General features: G+C 51.6%; 1 protein-coding gene across 2 annotated transcripts in view; it reads left to right on the forward strand.

The window, feature by feature from the left end:
* Window positions 1–15,875, forward strand: part of GRID1 (glutamate ionotropic receptor delta type subunit 1) — a 655,245-nt gene that overhangs the window by 202,153 nt on the left and 437,217 nt on the right. For both annotated transcript variants that reach the window (XM_057735455.1, XM_057735456.1), the window contains exon 4: window positions 154–359. In XM_057735455.1, the coding sequence (XP_057591438.1) occupies window positions 154–359 (206 nt within the window). The remainder of the gene's footprint in view (window positions 1–153; window positions 360–15,875) is intronic.

Here is a 15,875-nt window from a genome sequence, read left to right on the forward strand (position 1 = left end):
ACATGTCTTCCATCCTTTGTTCATTGGACCACGGAGGCGAACTTGAGTCCTTACTCAGGGCCTGTATGGGGGGTAGCATTGGAGTTAGATGCCCTCCAAGGTCCCTTCCCACTTAAAGATGGTTCTCTCCCCCTCCTCTTCTCCACTGCTCAGATATCCGTGGGCTCCAAAGCTTTCTGGACCAGGCCTCGCGGCTGGGCCTTGATGTCTCTTTACAAAAGGTGGACAAGAACATTAGCCATGTGTTCACCAGTCTCTTCACCACGATGAAGACCGAGGAGCTGAACCGTTACCGGGACACGCTGCGCCGCGCCATCCTGCTGCTGAGCCCGCAGGGGGCGCACTCCTTCATCAACGAGGTAGGTGGTGGGGCCTGGGGCCCCAGCAGCACTGCAGGCGCTGTCTGCTTGGGCATGGCTGAAACAGACGTGGGGATCCTTGGGTGCTGGGCCCAGCACATACCGCGAAGGAGGAGACCCCAGCACAAGTTGACTCCTGACTGGTCCCTGACAGGTGACCCAACGCCTGCCCAGATGCTGAGAGGCTGGGGGACGGCTAGTGGGAAACCTGGTTATTAGTCACTGCCAGGGATTTCTGCTGCAAAATTGAGGTCGTTGTTTGTTGTTGCTTTTTCCCTTTTAATTTTCCTCTCTTTTTTGACAAGTGTAAGCCTCTAGGGAAAAAAAATACATTTCCAGCTCTCTGCAGGGGTGGGCAGCTCTGCTTTGGGATGCGTTAGCACCTGGAGAAGGTGTCGTTTGCATATCACCAAATGATACTTGGTGTATGTGCTTATTTTTTTGGTGCCTGGGATAATCAATGATTTTTTTTCTAAACAACTTTATTAGGGGTCAGGCCCACCATTTTAACAAAGAATCCATTAATTTGGGAACAGATAACTAGAAATGCTATATGAGCTGATGGTCGATGCGCCCTGGAGGTCTAAAGGCAAAGAGGTGACAACCGGGAGTCGGCAGCTCCCTCTCAGGCCTGGCTAGGTTTCGAGGGGCACAGGCTGGGGGTGCGGTGCGCCTGGCAGCAGCAGTGGACTGAAGGCGTCAGGGGGCGGCCGAATGCTCCCTGCGGTTTTCTTTCCAGCCCCGGTCGCTGTGTTGGCCCTCTCTGATTGACTGTAACATGAAGTGAAAGGCAGAATTACACTAATTCCATCTGATGTCCTTTGCTTGCTTATGCTGCTTTCCTCGCTAATTAATTATTACTCAGAATGCTACCTCATGCGTCCGGAGCCAGCATGAAGCCCCCTGCTGGAGAACGTAAAACTCGGGAACGCTTGAATTGGTGCCGCTGGCCGGCAGCCCTGCCGCTCCGGGCTAATCAGGCCCCGGATCATGCTGGTGGTCAGCCAGGCTGTGACGTCCGGGCGGCGCGCAGCATTTTCACCCGAACGCGTTTCCCTGTAGGAAGTGATTCAGGCCAGTAATGGGCAGTCTAGGATGAGCAGCACTAATGCGTCCAAGGCTCCCTCAGAACGTTCCCAGCAGTGTCCGTGCCAGTGTCTGCTCCTAGGAAAGCTTTCCTCCTTGCTGAATTCCCCCAGGGGGAGTCTGCTCTGGGGCTGGTGTCTGCAAGTGTCCCCAGGCTCCTCCCCTCCCTTTCCTCACCAATCCCTTGCCTCCCCTCCTTGCTTCCTTTCATCCTTGCCACTGCTCTGCTGTTAAGCTTGTGAGTATGAAGAACATTGGTTTTGGACTTAAGCAACTTTGGGGTTGAGTCCAGCTCCCCTGTTTACTCTGTGTGTGACCTTGAGTCATCTGCCTCAGCTCCGTAACTTCAGTGTCTTCATCTGAAAGTAGGGATGGAAGCGATAATGGACACATAGCTTCTCAAGAAGCATCCGTGCTCGCTCACTGTTCACGTTCATCATTTCCCTTCCAGATGAATTTGGCCCTTGCCCTGTTTCTAGGCCCTGCAAGGATTTAACACATAACCAAGAAGGGCCTAAAGATATTATTTCCAAGTGGTTAATTATGCAAACTCCTGCAGCGTTGGGTACACTTGGCTTGGCTTTGGCCGGTTGCCTTCTTGATCCCCCCAGGCTGTGTTTACAAAGCCTTGGCTTTGCTGGGTGCTACAGAGCTGGGATTGCTCCTGGAGTGGCTGCTCTTTTTTTTTCTTTCCTTTTAGCTGCACCATGTAGCTTGCGGAGTCTTAGTTCCTGGACCAGGGATCGAACCCGGGCCCCTAGCAGTGGAAGCGCGGAGTCCTAACTACCGGACCTCTAGGGAACTGCCCTGGAGTGGCTGCTCTTAATGTTTGCCGAGAATGCCAAGCCCCTGGGAGGGGTGGGCAGAGATTGCGGGGTAGGACAGCACCTGGGCTCCGTTGCCTCCAGCTCCAGCAGCTCAGAGTCATGTGCCTGCTGTCAGGAGGGAGGGGGTACAATCATTTCCTGGGTGCCTGCCATGGACCTGGCCCTCTGTATGCCTTCACTCATCTTCACACTTTGAAAATGAGGCAGCTGGAGCTGAAGAAGTTAAATGACTTGCGTAAAGTCATGCAAGCGGCCACCTGGGGTTTGAACAGGACTCAAGTCCATACTGAGCCACTCCAGAGCCCCTCTGTGCCACGTTGCTGTGATGACTACAGGCACATCTCACCTTATTACACTTCCCAGATATTGTGTTTTTTTACCAATTGATTTGTGGCAACCCTGTGTTGTCAGATGATGCTTAGTATTTTTTAGCAACAAAGTATTTTTTAATTAGGAAATGTATTTTTTTTTTAGACATAATGCTATTGCACACTTCATAGACTATAGTGCAAACATAACTTTTACCAGGAAACCAAAAAATTCATGTGGTTCTCTTTGTTCGCTTTATTGTGGTGGTCTGGGACCGAACCCACAGTATCTCCGAGGTCTGCCTGTATGGAAATTACAAGCATATAGTGGTTACTGTGCTGGGTAAAACACGGCCGTGCTGGTTTCATGGGAGAAGATATAGTTCAGCTGCCTCTGTCCAGGGTCTGGCAGAGGTTTTTAAGGTGCTTTTGCTCAAAGAATTTTAGTGCATCTGCTAAGTGTGGTAGGGGAAGAAGTCTAGACTCTGGAGGTGAATGTGGCCTATAAGGCTGGCTGGCCCAGCAGTCCCCTAGGAAAGACTTGGCGATGCCAACCCCACAACAAAACCTTTGTTCACTGCACACAGGCGTTGCTCGGGCTTTTTGAGCAGAGTAACCCAACCTCTTCTTTGTTGTGACAAGGACAGAGGATGTTCACAAGGGTGACCCACTGCCAGGACATGTCCTGAATTTTATGAAACACAACACTGATGTGGGGGAAGTAAAGGGCCTCAGAGCCCCGCCGCGACTGATGGCATGTTGATACTGTGTCCGATCAGGCCTGGTGTGGACAAGTTACAGTAGGAGTGGGTTATGTGGCCCTCCCCTTCCCCACTCAAAAAGCCTGGCTGATGGGAGTGAGGGAGGAAGATGGTTCTGTGTGAATCTTTGACATTTTGCTGCGCGTGAATCTGTCGGGAAGGCTGGCTCTTTTGCTGTCGTTCATGACAAATTCTACATGACACAGACATGGCTGTCTGGGACCTGCCAGGCTGTTCATGTGCTGTGCTGGGAGCCAGGCACACTCCGTCACTGTGGGGGGGGGCTTGGCCTGGGGGCCCATGCACCACTGGCCTCTCTGGGATCCCACTTTGCAAGGGGCTACCAGGGGTTGTGGGTTTGGGGAGTCTAGCCTAGATGGTGGGTGCGTCAGGGTGTGTGTGCCGCAGGCCGAGGTGCTGGGCCTGCCTGGGGGGGCCCTGTGGACTCATATAACAGGCCCCACCCCAGGCTCCCCTCAGCTTCTATCACTCAGTCTTGAATCCACATTGCCTCCTCTGAGATCTTTTTTTAACACAGTCTTAATAAACCACATCAGTGCATTACCAGTTATCTTGGGGAGACTAGGCTCAGGGGTGACAGAACTCCAGTCTCCTGGTTGCAGACCTGGAGCCCCCAGGGTGCTGCCCTTGGGGGGCTACGAGGGCACAGGCCATGGAGGGAAGCCTTGCATGGGCTCGACGCTGGGGCTCTCTGAGTGAGGGGAGGTGGCGCCTTCCAATCGCCCCTAATTGGGACTGAGGTGGACTCATCCTGTCCTGAGCCGGGCCTCGGTTCTTCTCTGGACCATTGTATGCCAAGCGGGGATTTCGTGGACGGTGACAGCCATCTATGATGCTATGCTCACGTAGCCTGTCAGCCCAAACCATCCAGGGGAGGTGGGAATGTTGGTGTCCTCTCCTCACTCAGGACCGTGGAAGTCCCGAAGTGATCAAGGTGACAGCTGCTGAGAGGGGCCGAGGGCTGGGGTCTTGCTCCTGGCTGCTGCAGCCACCTTCCCTCTGCTCAGAAGTTCCTTCTTTCACTTGTCCAGCATTGAAGGAGCCCAAGTGCTTCACCTCATCTTCCTGGAGGAGAGTCTATCCGTCCATCTGTCAGCTGTCCACGTGTCTGTGTGTCCATCTGTCTAGCCATCCATCCATCCATTCGTTCATGTGTTCATCCATCAGTCTTTCCGTCCATCTATCCACCTATCCACCCAATCATCCCTCCAGCCAGTACAGATTGGGTGCCTACTGTGGACCAGGAACCATATCAAGTACCAGCTGGGAACGCAGCAGCGGTGCGTTCTCCTGGAGACCTGTCACAGCGTCAAACATTGTGGCCACGCCATGGCCATGGTCCTGCTGGGCACTCGCGGTGGCGGCTGAGAGAGGGCACCCCAGGACTCTCAGCCACCAGGGCCTCCTCTGGGTGTGTGTGGGGGGTGGGGGTGGGGGGGCGGACTCCAGGACTCTGTCCTTTCAACTCTCATTTGTTGTTTCTTGCTCCTGTCTCTAGCTGTACTTGGGCCTCCCTCTTTCTTTTTGTATCCTCTTTATTTCTTTCTCTCTTCTCCCTCCCTTCTCTTTTGTTTTACTGGAAAAAGTAGAAAAATGAATCTATTTTAAGCGTGTATGGAGATGAATTGCCACTGCTTGCTCACCGTTCGTGAGGCAGACACTGTGCCCTGCCCTCACCCTGCAGTCCGAGCACCCTCGAGCCCTGTGCAGCCTGTCCCTCCCATGGGAATGCGACCCCCTCAAGGGCAGGGACTGGGTGGTGTCTACCGTTTTATGTTCCGAGAGCTGCACAAGTCTTGGCCCATGGTGGCTGTTGAGGGAATGAGTGAACGGATATTTTATATTTCTCACCTCTGTTAGAAAGCTACATTTTCTTGTATGTGCCTTTTTGGCTGGTCCTCAGGTCCTTGGCCAGCCCATCAGCAAGGGCTTTGGGCTTAAAACTTCTGCTCTTGGGAGGGCCTAAGTTTGCTTCAGAGCCCTGCCTTTGGGCTGGTCTTGGTTCCTCCATCAGCAGGTGGGGTGAGTTGTTCCCACGGGTGGCACGCGGTACCACGGGGGAGAGCACTGCGCAGGGAGCTGAGTGGGTCGGGAGAGGGCTGGCCATAAGCAGCAGTGCAGGCAGGTGTGGGAGACTGGATCCACACACACGTACACGGACACACACACAGACACAGGCTGATGCAGTTATACAGCCAACCGGCACATACGCTGGTGCAGGAAGACCCTCAGCCTAGCACAGCCCGAGAGGTACTGAGGTGTGTACACACACACGCACACATGCACACACACGCACACACGCTGAAAGGCACTGCTGATGGCAGGGCCGTCTGGGGAAGGCATCGCAATGTTGGGAAAGAAATAGTGGTACCAAGTGATAGTTGCCGCTGACGGCATCTGCCTTTGCAGTTAGAATGATACCAGTGATCTCTTTCCATAGCTAGAAGAATAGGATAAAGAACAGTGAGGGGAGCAGACTGTTGGTAGCACAGCTCCCCATCGCTCTGGGAATGGGGGTCATCTTTCGCCCAGGCTGGGAGGAGTAGGTGAATGTGAAGGCACAGAGGTGGACAGGGCCACTCCCAACATCCCTCCCCACCTCCATCTGGACTGGCTTCCCAGGCAAGGAGTGTGGCCGGAGGCCAATTTAATCTTTACTAGAAGCACAGCCAGGGTTAACGCCTGGCTTCGAATCAATTACTTCTCAGAGTTTGGTGCAGTGAGTGAGTTTGCTCCCACAATTTGAATATAAAGACTGCACTTTTTAATACATTCATAGCAAAGGTAAATTAAGTAATCACAATGTTCTGTTGTCCCACATGATATATGCAAATATTTCTCACTCCAACATGGTAAATCTTCAGCAGATGACTTTATCACTCAGAGCTAGGATAATTCTGTGCCATTTAAGTATCATTTATCAGAATGTTTAAAATTACTAATTAATTATAGAAGATTAATTTTTAAATGTGGCCCTGCATTTGCATTTAATTATATCCTACTGTTTACGGATTTTAAAGCCTTAGTCATTTAGCAAAAGTGCAGAGAGCCTGAGAAATTCTTTCTTTTTCCCCCTTAGAAATTCTTAGAAATGAGCTCAGGAGGAAGAGCTATTTGGTAGAGTTTCCTCTGGCAGGTTTGGAACTCAGCGATACTCAAGGCAACTGGAATTCGGGGCCTGGCCGGGACTGGGAAGGGAACAGAGAGCTGTCTCGCCAGGGCCTGTGTCCTGGCCACTGTCCCCTTCCTTCTCTGTCCCCACACTCTTCTCATCCTTCTGAACCCCTTGCACACTGGGAAGCCATTGGAGGCTTGCAGGGCCCTGCAGCATCCTGAACACACCACTACAGCCACCCTCACGCGGGGCCCACGGGCACCCCCACTGTGCTGTGAGCGTGTTGTCTTTCTTCCCATGGAACCCATGAGCACTTGAGGGCAGGAGCTGGGACACATTCATCTTTGTTAATGGCCTTCTTGGGGCCTGTGGATGATGGTTTTCAAAGGGATGGACACAGGGCTGACTTCCAGGAGCCCTGACTCCTGCCCCAGGCAAATATTCTCTAGACGCTCAGTTACCCAGTGGGCAGAGTAAACACATTCTTAACGCTCAGCCCAAGCAGGGGCACCCGAGTAAGAGATTGTTTTGAAAGAATGTACTGTTTGGTTTTTAAATTTCAAAGGAGCATCCAAGCCCTCATTGAGGGAAATGCTTGGATGTGCCTGGATGTTCTGGAGTCTGTTTTCTGTTCGAGTGCTCTTTCTATTTCAAGTTACACTCTGAATCCACCACCCCATTCCCGGTGCTCAGGGAAGCCTTACTCAGCTGTCTGGGAGGCCTGTCTGCTCCTTCCTGGGGTCGAAGAGAGGGATCTTGAACCTGAAGCGTGGGCCCAGAGATACCTGGTGTTCTTTTCTTCCTCTGTGGGCCATTAAATAGCCAGCAAAGTGGCAGTTCCTCCCTGCAGGAGTCTCCGTGGCTTATGAGCACATAGCCCCTGGGGCTGGGGAGGCAGCAGGCATGAGAAACAGGCATTTACAAAGGCGAACAGCCTGCCGCAGTGGAATGACTCAATTACCCTTTCGGCTCCTGGATCCCCAAGGGCATTCAGCTTGGGGAAGCCTCCTCTGAGGTGGGGAGTCAGCCCTTTGTGGATGGAAGGGCTGGCTGGGGAGCCCAGTGGGAAAGCGGAAGAATTTCCTCAGCACTCCGGGAATCCGGGGGAAGGCTGGGTTGTTCAGAGAGGCAGAGTTGAGGTGGGGTGATCCCATTTGGTGTGGATTCATCTCGGAGAAGCTGTCTGTGCCGTGCAGCTCACATCTGGTGCCATCCTCTGTGTGCTGCCAAATGGGGCCCTCACTTGGGGCCATCAGGGACTTGGCCTTGGTCATCTGCCTTTTGGGCCCAAGCTGCCAGTCTGCTTGGAGAAGGGAAGGCCTCTGTATCAGTTAGCTGGTGCAGTGTAACAAACCATCCCTGAACTCAGTGTCGTGAAACAGTGATACTTATACTCACGAGTCTCCTGGTCAGCAGACCTGGGTCAGACGTGACTGATCTTGTCTGGGCTTGTTCGTGCATCTGTGGTCAGCTGGCCGTTCAGCTGCGGTTGGCTGGTTAGGATGGTGGTGGGCTGGCTGTGAGTTGGGGTGACTGGTGACCAGGCCCCAGGTCTCTCATCACCAGTTGCTAGCACACACTTATTTGTAGGGCAGCAGCAGAGTTCCAAGAGAGCAAAGGCAAGTGCTCAGGGCTACTCAAGGCCCGGGTTCAGGCCTGGTGCATCATGGCTTCTGCCATGATCTCTTGGCCAAAGCAAGCCACGAGTTCAGCCTGGATTTAAGGGCTGGGGAGGGAGATGCTGGGGAAACTCTTCTTAGGGGAACTGCAAGGCCATGTTGCAAAGGGAGTGGAAACAATACAGGGTGGTGAGTTGGGGCCATTTTGTAATCTGTCTACCATTCCTGGTGGGCTTCCTGGGAGGAAGGTCTGTGGGTGACAGGGGCCATGTGCCATCTTTCTCTAACTTTGTTTTGACTTTGGTCAAGTTTGGGGTGAGGGTGGCAAGGTGGGGGATGTGGAACAGCAGGACAGATGGAACAGGCCTTTATCAAGCTCACTTATTTAGACCCATGGATTCACCTAATCTTCTCAGCCATGCTGGAAGGAAGGGCTGTCACAGATCTCTGGAGCCCGGGGATTTAGGAATTTGGTTGTGCTCCTACAGATAGAGTGACAGAGCTGAGATGGTAATTCAGAACTCCTTGACTCACAGCCCAGCTCTTTTCTGCTATATGCCACTGGGAGAAGGAGGAAGCTTGCTGCCTTTGACAGATCAAAGGGAAGCCCATTTTCCTCCTAGTATGTGGCAATCAGTGGACTCAGTGATAATCGCCATTGAGGAGCAGGTGGGATAGGGTTCCAGAAAGTGGACTGGATATCTCTGAGAGTTTGGGAGCAGGGATTTCCCTCCCACTCCCACCCCCACACATTCATCACAGTCCTTTCTCTGCCAACACACCTGCAGAATATGAGGGGATGAACAGGCTTCCTGTGCCTCTCTCCTTGGCAACCAGAAGAACATCTTCCAGGGGACCCTCTGGTCACCAGACAGCCCGAGGGCATTTTACTTAATGCTTCTTTAGTGTGGTCAGTGGGACAGGGAAAGAGCAGAGTTCCAAACAGACCTAATCCAGCTTCTCTCCCATCTCCTCACGGTGCATCTTTCTGAGCTTTGCTTCCCTGTCTGTGCAAAGGAATTAATGATACTTGATTCACAAGGTTACTCTAAGAATTAAGCATGGGGAACGTTCTGGGGTGCAGATCTCCCTGTTTCCTTCTTCACAGTGTCTAGCACAGTGTCTAGGACAGTGTCAAGCACAGTAACTATTGTGTCAATGGGGAAATGGATGAGTCTTAAAAAGTTTAAAGATATGAAGCACTGATGGCATTGAGAGAAACAAAATCCTCTGTGACTCTGGGCAAGGTCAACATTCCAAGTTTTGAAATGTGCTGGTGGTTGACATTAGGGATTCTGATGGGGACCTGCTGCTGGGCCGATTGACTGAAGGAGAGATGTGGGCATGGTTGATGGGCCATTAATAGGTGTGTCTAATATTCATTTCTCAGCTGTTTGCTGTGTGGGGTTGGCGTGGCGTCTCCCTCCCCCTGGCGTGTTTCCTGTGTGTCTTCAGTATCTGCGTCCATGAGTGATGTCAGGGAGAAAGCAAAGAACAAGGGTTGTGGTCCACAGATGGAGCGCTGGAGACTGGGAGAAAGGAGATGCTGGGGGAGACCAGTGTGAAGGTGTGAGAGAAAAGAACCAGATGCAAGTAGAACATCGAAGGAAATGTTTACCAGGAGAAACTTGTGTGCATCCTCCAACCCCATACACAAAGCCCTGGTACTCTGGCAGGCGGGGAGGGAAGACATTGGGTTCCTATCATATGAGAGATTCAGGACTAGAAGCATTTTAATTTCAGTAACAAGAACCAGGGCATAAGACCTGAGCGTGTCCCTTTTCTTTCCTCCTTCCTCCTACACCCACCTAGTCCCTTCTTCTCAGAGGAAATCTGTTGCTTTTAGACGCTCAGCTGGTGGAACAATGGTATGTCTTCAGGGGCTAGGACTGCTGACAGTGCAGAGGAAGGGGCATTGCCTTTGGAGCAAATAGACACTCAGTGAGATCCCAGTTCACAATTGGTGCCATCTTTTTGAGCCTGTTTACTGGTCTGCTAACTGGGATAATAATACCTTCCCTGTGTCTTTGGGTGGTGTTTGGCTGAGATTGTAAAACCAACCTGAGACATTGGGGTCAAGGGTGGAAGCGTCAGTGGCTCAGAGGAGCAGTTCTGTGACCAGCCGGGCAGAAGAACGGCTCCTCATTCCCTCCACGTCAGGATGCGTAGCTCCAGAGCCATGTGAGGAAGACCAGAGGTAGGGTGTGCCCCAGTGTGGTGGCAGATGGGGCTAGCAAAGATTGACAAAGTGTTCAGGGTCCTCAGCCAGCTTAGCTGGGGTTGAGGACTGGATGCCTGTCCCAGGTCTCGGCCGGAGAGAATGATGGAGTCCACGAGGGATGGGGGAGGAGAGGGCATCTCAGTGCCCCCTTGGGCTCCTGATGCTGGCTGGGCACATGCAGATCCTGCCCAGGAGCAGGGCAGGAGTGCTCAGGGCACCTCCCATCTCAGCTCCCACTGGCCCATTCCCAGTAGGCACAGCTCTCATAGTTTCTCAGGATGGCTGCTTGCTGGGCTAATGGAAGTAGGGAGACCTGCTGGTGCTTTCTACTCTTTGAAGGAGAAGGACTCCTTCAGCAGCCTGTCAGGTGGCCCGCCACCATCGAGACAGAGTGGGCCCTGCCCCCGGACCCCTTGAAATGGGTGCTTTGGGGGAGAAAGATATAGGCCATGCCCCTAAAGAGCAGCCAAGCTTAATTGGAGAGAAAATTCACATTCAGGAAGAGCTATGAGCAAGAGAATTGGGTGCCCAATGGTGAGCCTCGAACTGGAGAGAAAACCATACCTACAGCATGTGGGGAAGGGAGCTGTGTATCAGCTCTTTTCTTGTGGCTCTGCGGTAGTCAAATGGGTCCATCCAACCCAGGCAACTACAAGAGCCACTCTTGGATAATTCTGTCATGTACGGCTTTTGAAGACAACCAAAGGGTTAGATAAGAATGGCTAATGTCACCCTTGGGAATGCCATATAACACAAATCACAAACCTGAATGCCCATGACGTCCAGGCAGGGATAGAGCAGGTGGGCTGTGAGAAGAGCTGAGAGTTAGCACCTGCGGGCACCTGGAGGGCACATCCTTCCCTGGAGCGGATGGTCAGGCTCCAGTGAGATTCCCACGTGAAGGCCTGTTGCAGCTGCTGCTTCCTGTATCTCAAGAGGAGGCAGAAATCTGGACTTTACTGTGAAATCTCTTAATTCTTAAATGTTGGCAACTAATTACTTAATTTTTAAGCTTTCCATTGGCCAACTCTGCCTGTGGCAGGGCTGATAAGACTTGCAGACTGCTGAGTGGCAATGTCTGACTTATCTTTTATGTACTGTCAACTTCAGCATATTAAAATATGGGCATGGAATGAAGCGAGCCCATTCTCCTTTCCTAGTTCTTTCTCACTAGGAATAGGCAATCATCCTTAGCACAGTGTTCCTAAGAGTTCCTGTTTTGCTCCTGGGTCCTCAAGGTACCCCACTTTCTGTGCATCTGTTATTCTTCTTGTCTTTGCCAGTTGGCGTCAGGTTGTTGCTGACCTGCCTTAGGAGCCTTCTTTGTATTTGCAGGAAGTTCTTGGGCTTATTATCCATCATTGCTCCAAGTCTACATTAAATGCGAAGTGTGTGGAGGTCAACTCTTTAGACAGAGGTGATCATTGGTGTTGGTTTGGCCCCTAACAGTACTCCTCAGTGCTGCTGCTAGTTGCTTATCCTGGGGCTGGCAGAGTCCTGATCGTGGGTCTGGTAGCTTTCCAGGGCCCTGGTGGCTTCTGAATGTGATGCCGGGAACTGGTCAATTTCTTAAAAGCCCGGCTGATGTACCTGGCAACTCCCTGAGCACCTACTCTGCACAGCTGTTGCTGAGCACTGGGAAGCAACTGAGATGTGAGGTTGGTCCCTTCCTGCAAGTGAGACACGGTTTTGAAAAACATGAAAAGTGAGCCTACAGCCCAAGTAAATGCCTGAGCCCAGCCGGGACCAGGCTCCCCTGGGATGCTGTGCTCTACATGACTCTAGTGCCTCTCCAGGTCACAGTTTGCTTGTCTTGAAATGGATTAAATGTTAATCGAGCAGCTAATATGGATCAGGCTGTTCTAGGTACTGGGGATACAGAGGGGTTGAGACTTCAAAGAGCTTACATTCTAGTGGAGGCAGTGGGCAGACACTAAGCAAATAAATGAATAAACCCGAAGTAATTCATTAATGATACCTCCCTGAAGAAAGATAAGGCGGGGTGAGAAGAGAGTGGTTTGTTGGGACACAGTTTAGTTGCACTGATCAGGGATGGTGCTGCCAAGGAGGAGGCTTTCATGGAGCGACCAGAAGGATGTGATGGAACCCATCAAGCAATATCGGACTGCACAGTGATTTCAGCAGTTGGAAAGCATGTGCAAAGGTCCTGAGGCTGGAATGAGCTTGGCGCACACTGGAGGAGCAGTGAGGAGGAGGGTGTGCCTGGTGCAGGGAGAACCAAGGGAAGAGTGGTAGGAGATGAGTGTGGGGAAGGGTCCAGGGTCAGGGCACAGAAGACATCTCAGGCCATTGTAGGACTTTGGACCTGGTTTCAGTTTAATGGGAAGTCACTGGAAGTTTGTGAGCAGCTCAGCAGCATGATCTGGGATAGGACCAGGCTGCAGGTGTCCTCTCTGCCATTCTTCTACCCTACGGGCAGTAGCTCCGGGATACAGAAATTCTAAGGGGATGGTAATTTGTACTTGTCAGGCCACAGGGAGCTGATGTGTGTGGAGCTGAGTAGGGCGACACTGGGGGAGGTGCTCTCTGTGCCCCCTCTGCTTTCTGGGGCCACTGGGAGGGCACGGGGGCTTGTTTGGGGCTCCCAGCATGGGCCCTCGATGGGGGAATCAGACAGGCCCCTGCTTTGTATCTCACCAAGCGAGTTCGCAGGGCTGAGCACAGCCTCCTGGCAGCCACCGTGGCAACTTCCTGCGAGGAGCAAGTAATCAACCTAAAGAGGTTTGCATTTTATTAATGTGTGTGCAAATGGGCCTGTCTTGTTGCTCCAAGGACTCTCCTTCTAGAAAGGCCGAGAGGACATGCTCTTTGCAGAAACATCTTTCTTCTATCCTTCACCAGGGAATTCAAACCCAACCACAGCTAACCTCTCCCCAGTCACCTACTGGGAGTCAGGCAGGACTGCTACTGAGCCAGTACAGGCCTCCCCACATGTCAGCCTCTGCTTGTTTGCACTTGCGTCAATATGTAAACAAATCTGGGCTGCTGTTGGATGTTTGTGTGCGTGCGTGTGTGTGTGTGTGCATGCATGTGTGTGTGTGCGTGCATGTGTGTGTATGTGTGTGTGTGTGATGGGGGGCAGTTTGCTCTTGGGTCCCGCCTTTGCCTGCTCCCCCAACCCCCTTCCACACCCCATTGGGGCTCTCCATGTGTTCAGACCCCATGGGGTCAGTCCCATCAGGGTCATGGCTATAGCCTAGGCATAATAGGGAACCTCAGAGGCAAATGAAAGGTGGGGGGAAAAAAGACTTTTTCTGTGTCATGGGGAACACTATTTGCACATTTAATTTAGTGGCCAATTAAAAAAAAATCATGACTTTTTCTTTCCTTGAGGGGAGGTGTCCTTTCAAATTTGGCTAGTTTTAGCTTTCAAAAGCAGGGAAGTTGTATAATAAGCTAGCTGGCCATCCAGCTGGGCTCCATAGCCAGGAAGAGACTGAGCAGGGAGAAATCTGGCTCTGGGGCTGTGTGTCCCCTTCCAGTTGTCAGGTGTCTCTTCCCATGGGATGGAGCCACGCCAAGAATGGCTGTGTGCCCCAGGGATGGAAAAGCAAACACATTCTGGGCTCATTAATCCCTCTAAGAGAATGTTCAGGGAATGAACCCACTTCTCCGACGTAGACAGAGGGGCCTTGCCACGTGGCAGGTACCACCTGTTCTCAAGGTTGGGAAACAGTGGGGACAACAGAAAGAGCAAGGGCTCGAGGACTTCCTTGGTGGTACAGTGGTTAAGAATCCACCTGCCAATGCAGGGGACATGGGTTCAATCCCTGCTCCAGGAAGATCCTACATGCCACAGAGCAACTAAGCCCGTGCACCACAACTATTGAGCCTGCGCTCTAGAGCTCGAGCCACAACTATTGAGCTGCAACTACTGAAGCTTGTGCACCTAGAGCCTATGCTCTGCAACAAGAGAAGCCACTGCAATGAGGAGCCCGCACACCACAACAAAGAGTAGCCCCCACTTGGCGCAACTAGAGAAAGCCCGTGTGCAGCAATGAAGACCCAACACAGCCAATAAATAAATAAATTAATTAATTAATTAAAAAAAAAAGAGAGATAGCAAGGGCTTGGGAGTTACACAGCTGCGCTCACTCTCTAAACCTGGGGTCACTGGTAAAATAGGGAAGCTAATCCCCTCCCACCCCCAGGACTTGGTGAAGTTTAAATGAGACAATGTGTGGGACGTCCCCAGCATTGCCTGGTCTGGAGCAGGTGATTAGTAAGTGACTGCCCCCTGCCCCATCCCACAACACAGGGTCCCACAGGTCTGACCCTCTCCCCAGAGCCAGGCTGTTGTCACCACTTCTATTTTCCAGATGCAGAGACTGAGGCACTGTAGGGTTATATTTGGGAGTCTGGGGTCTCCAGTGGAATATTTCTAAAGCAATTCAGGATGAAGAGCCATGGAGTGGGCTTGAGGGAAGAAGAGCCAGAGCAGTTAGAGTGTGTGTGGCCTTTGGAGTTAGTGCATTTGGAGTTAGAATCCCAGCACTGGCCTTACGGCTGGTGGCTGTGGGCAAGTTATAAAACTGCTGTAAAACTTTGTCTTCTCATCTCTAGGATGGGGTTAGTAGCAGGACAACATCATGAGAATATGATGAGACTTTGACAAGATAGTGCATTTGAAGTGCTGAGGGTGGTTTCTGGTACATAGTTAAGTGCTCAGTAAATGTCCCTGGTATTACTGTGATGATGGTAGTGATGCTTCTGCTGTTGCTGATGCTGATAATAGTGATGATGGCGATGATGATTGTGATGAAGATGGGGGCGATGGTGATGATGATAGTTATGATGATGGTGGGGGTGGTGGTGATGGTGGTGATGGGGATGAAGATTATGATGCTGATGGTGGTGGTGGTGTTGATGGTGGCGATAGTGATGATGGGGATGAAGATTATGATGGTGGTAGTGGTGGTGATGGCGATAAAGATTATGATGGTGATGGTGGTGGTGGTGATGATGGTGGTGGTGTTGATGGTGGTGATAGTGATGATGGGGATGAAGATTATGATGAAGGTGGTGGTGGTGGTGGTGAGTGTGCAGATGGTAATGATGATGATGGTGGTGATGATGATGTGGATGACAGTACATGTGCTTCCCATCAGAACTACAGCCTTTGGCACAACCTTTGTCTTACTTGGAAACGTGAGGTCCCAGCTTGGTCCTAGAGAGCTCAAAGGTGATTTTTATTTCATTTTGGGTTCGTGGGTGGGAGTAAGGTAGGGGCAAGGAGCCCTTGCTGTGTGGGGTTAATGGGGCCTGGGATTCTTGGGCCTTGTGATTGTGGGGTATGAATAAATGTTTCAGGAAGACATTTAAGCAGGAGTACCCATGCATCGGAGAAGGGACAGAGCATCTTTCTCTGCCCCACAGTGGGACCAGGACCACTATGAGAAGCTGAAGTCAATTTTGTCTACTGGGAGGTGTATCTGAGAACTGTTTGTTCACTGCAGTGGCTCTGATGTTGGACCTTTGTTCTGGTTAACTACTACTGTGTGATGAACCACCCCAAAACTTAGTGGCTTAAAACAAAA

The sequence above is a fragment of the Hippopotamus amphibius genome, chromosome 5 (assembly GCF_030028045.1).
Source record: "Hippopotamus amphibius kiboko isolate mHipAmp2 chromosome 5, mHipAmp2.hap2, whole genome shotgun sequence".
NCBI classification, from domain to species: Eukaryota; Metazoa; Chordata; class Mammalia; order Artiodactyla; family Hippopotamidae; genus Hippopotamus; species Hippopotamus amphibius.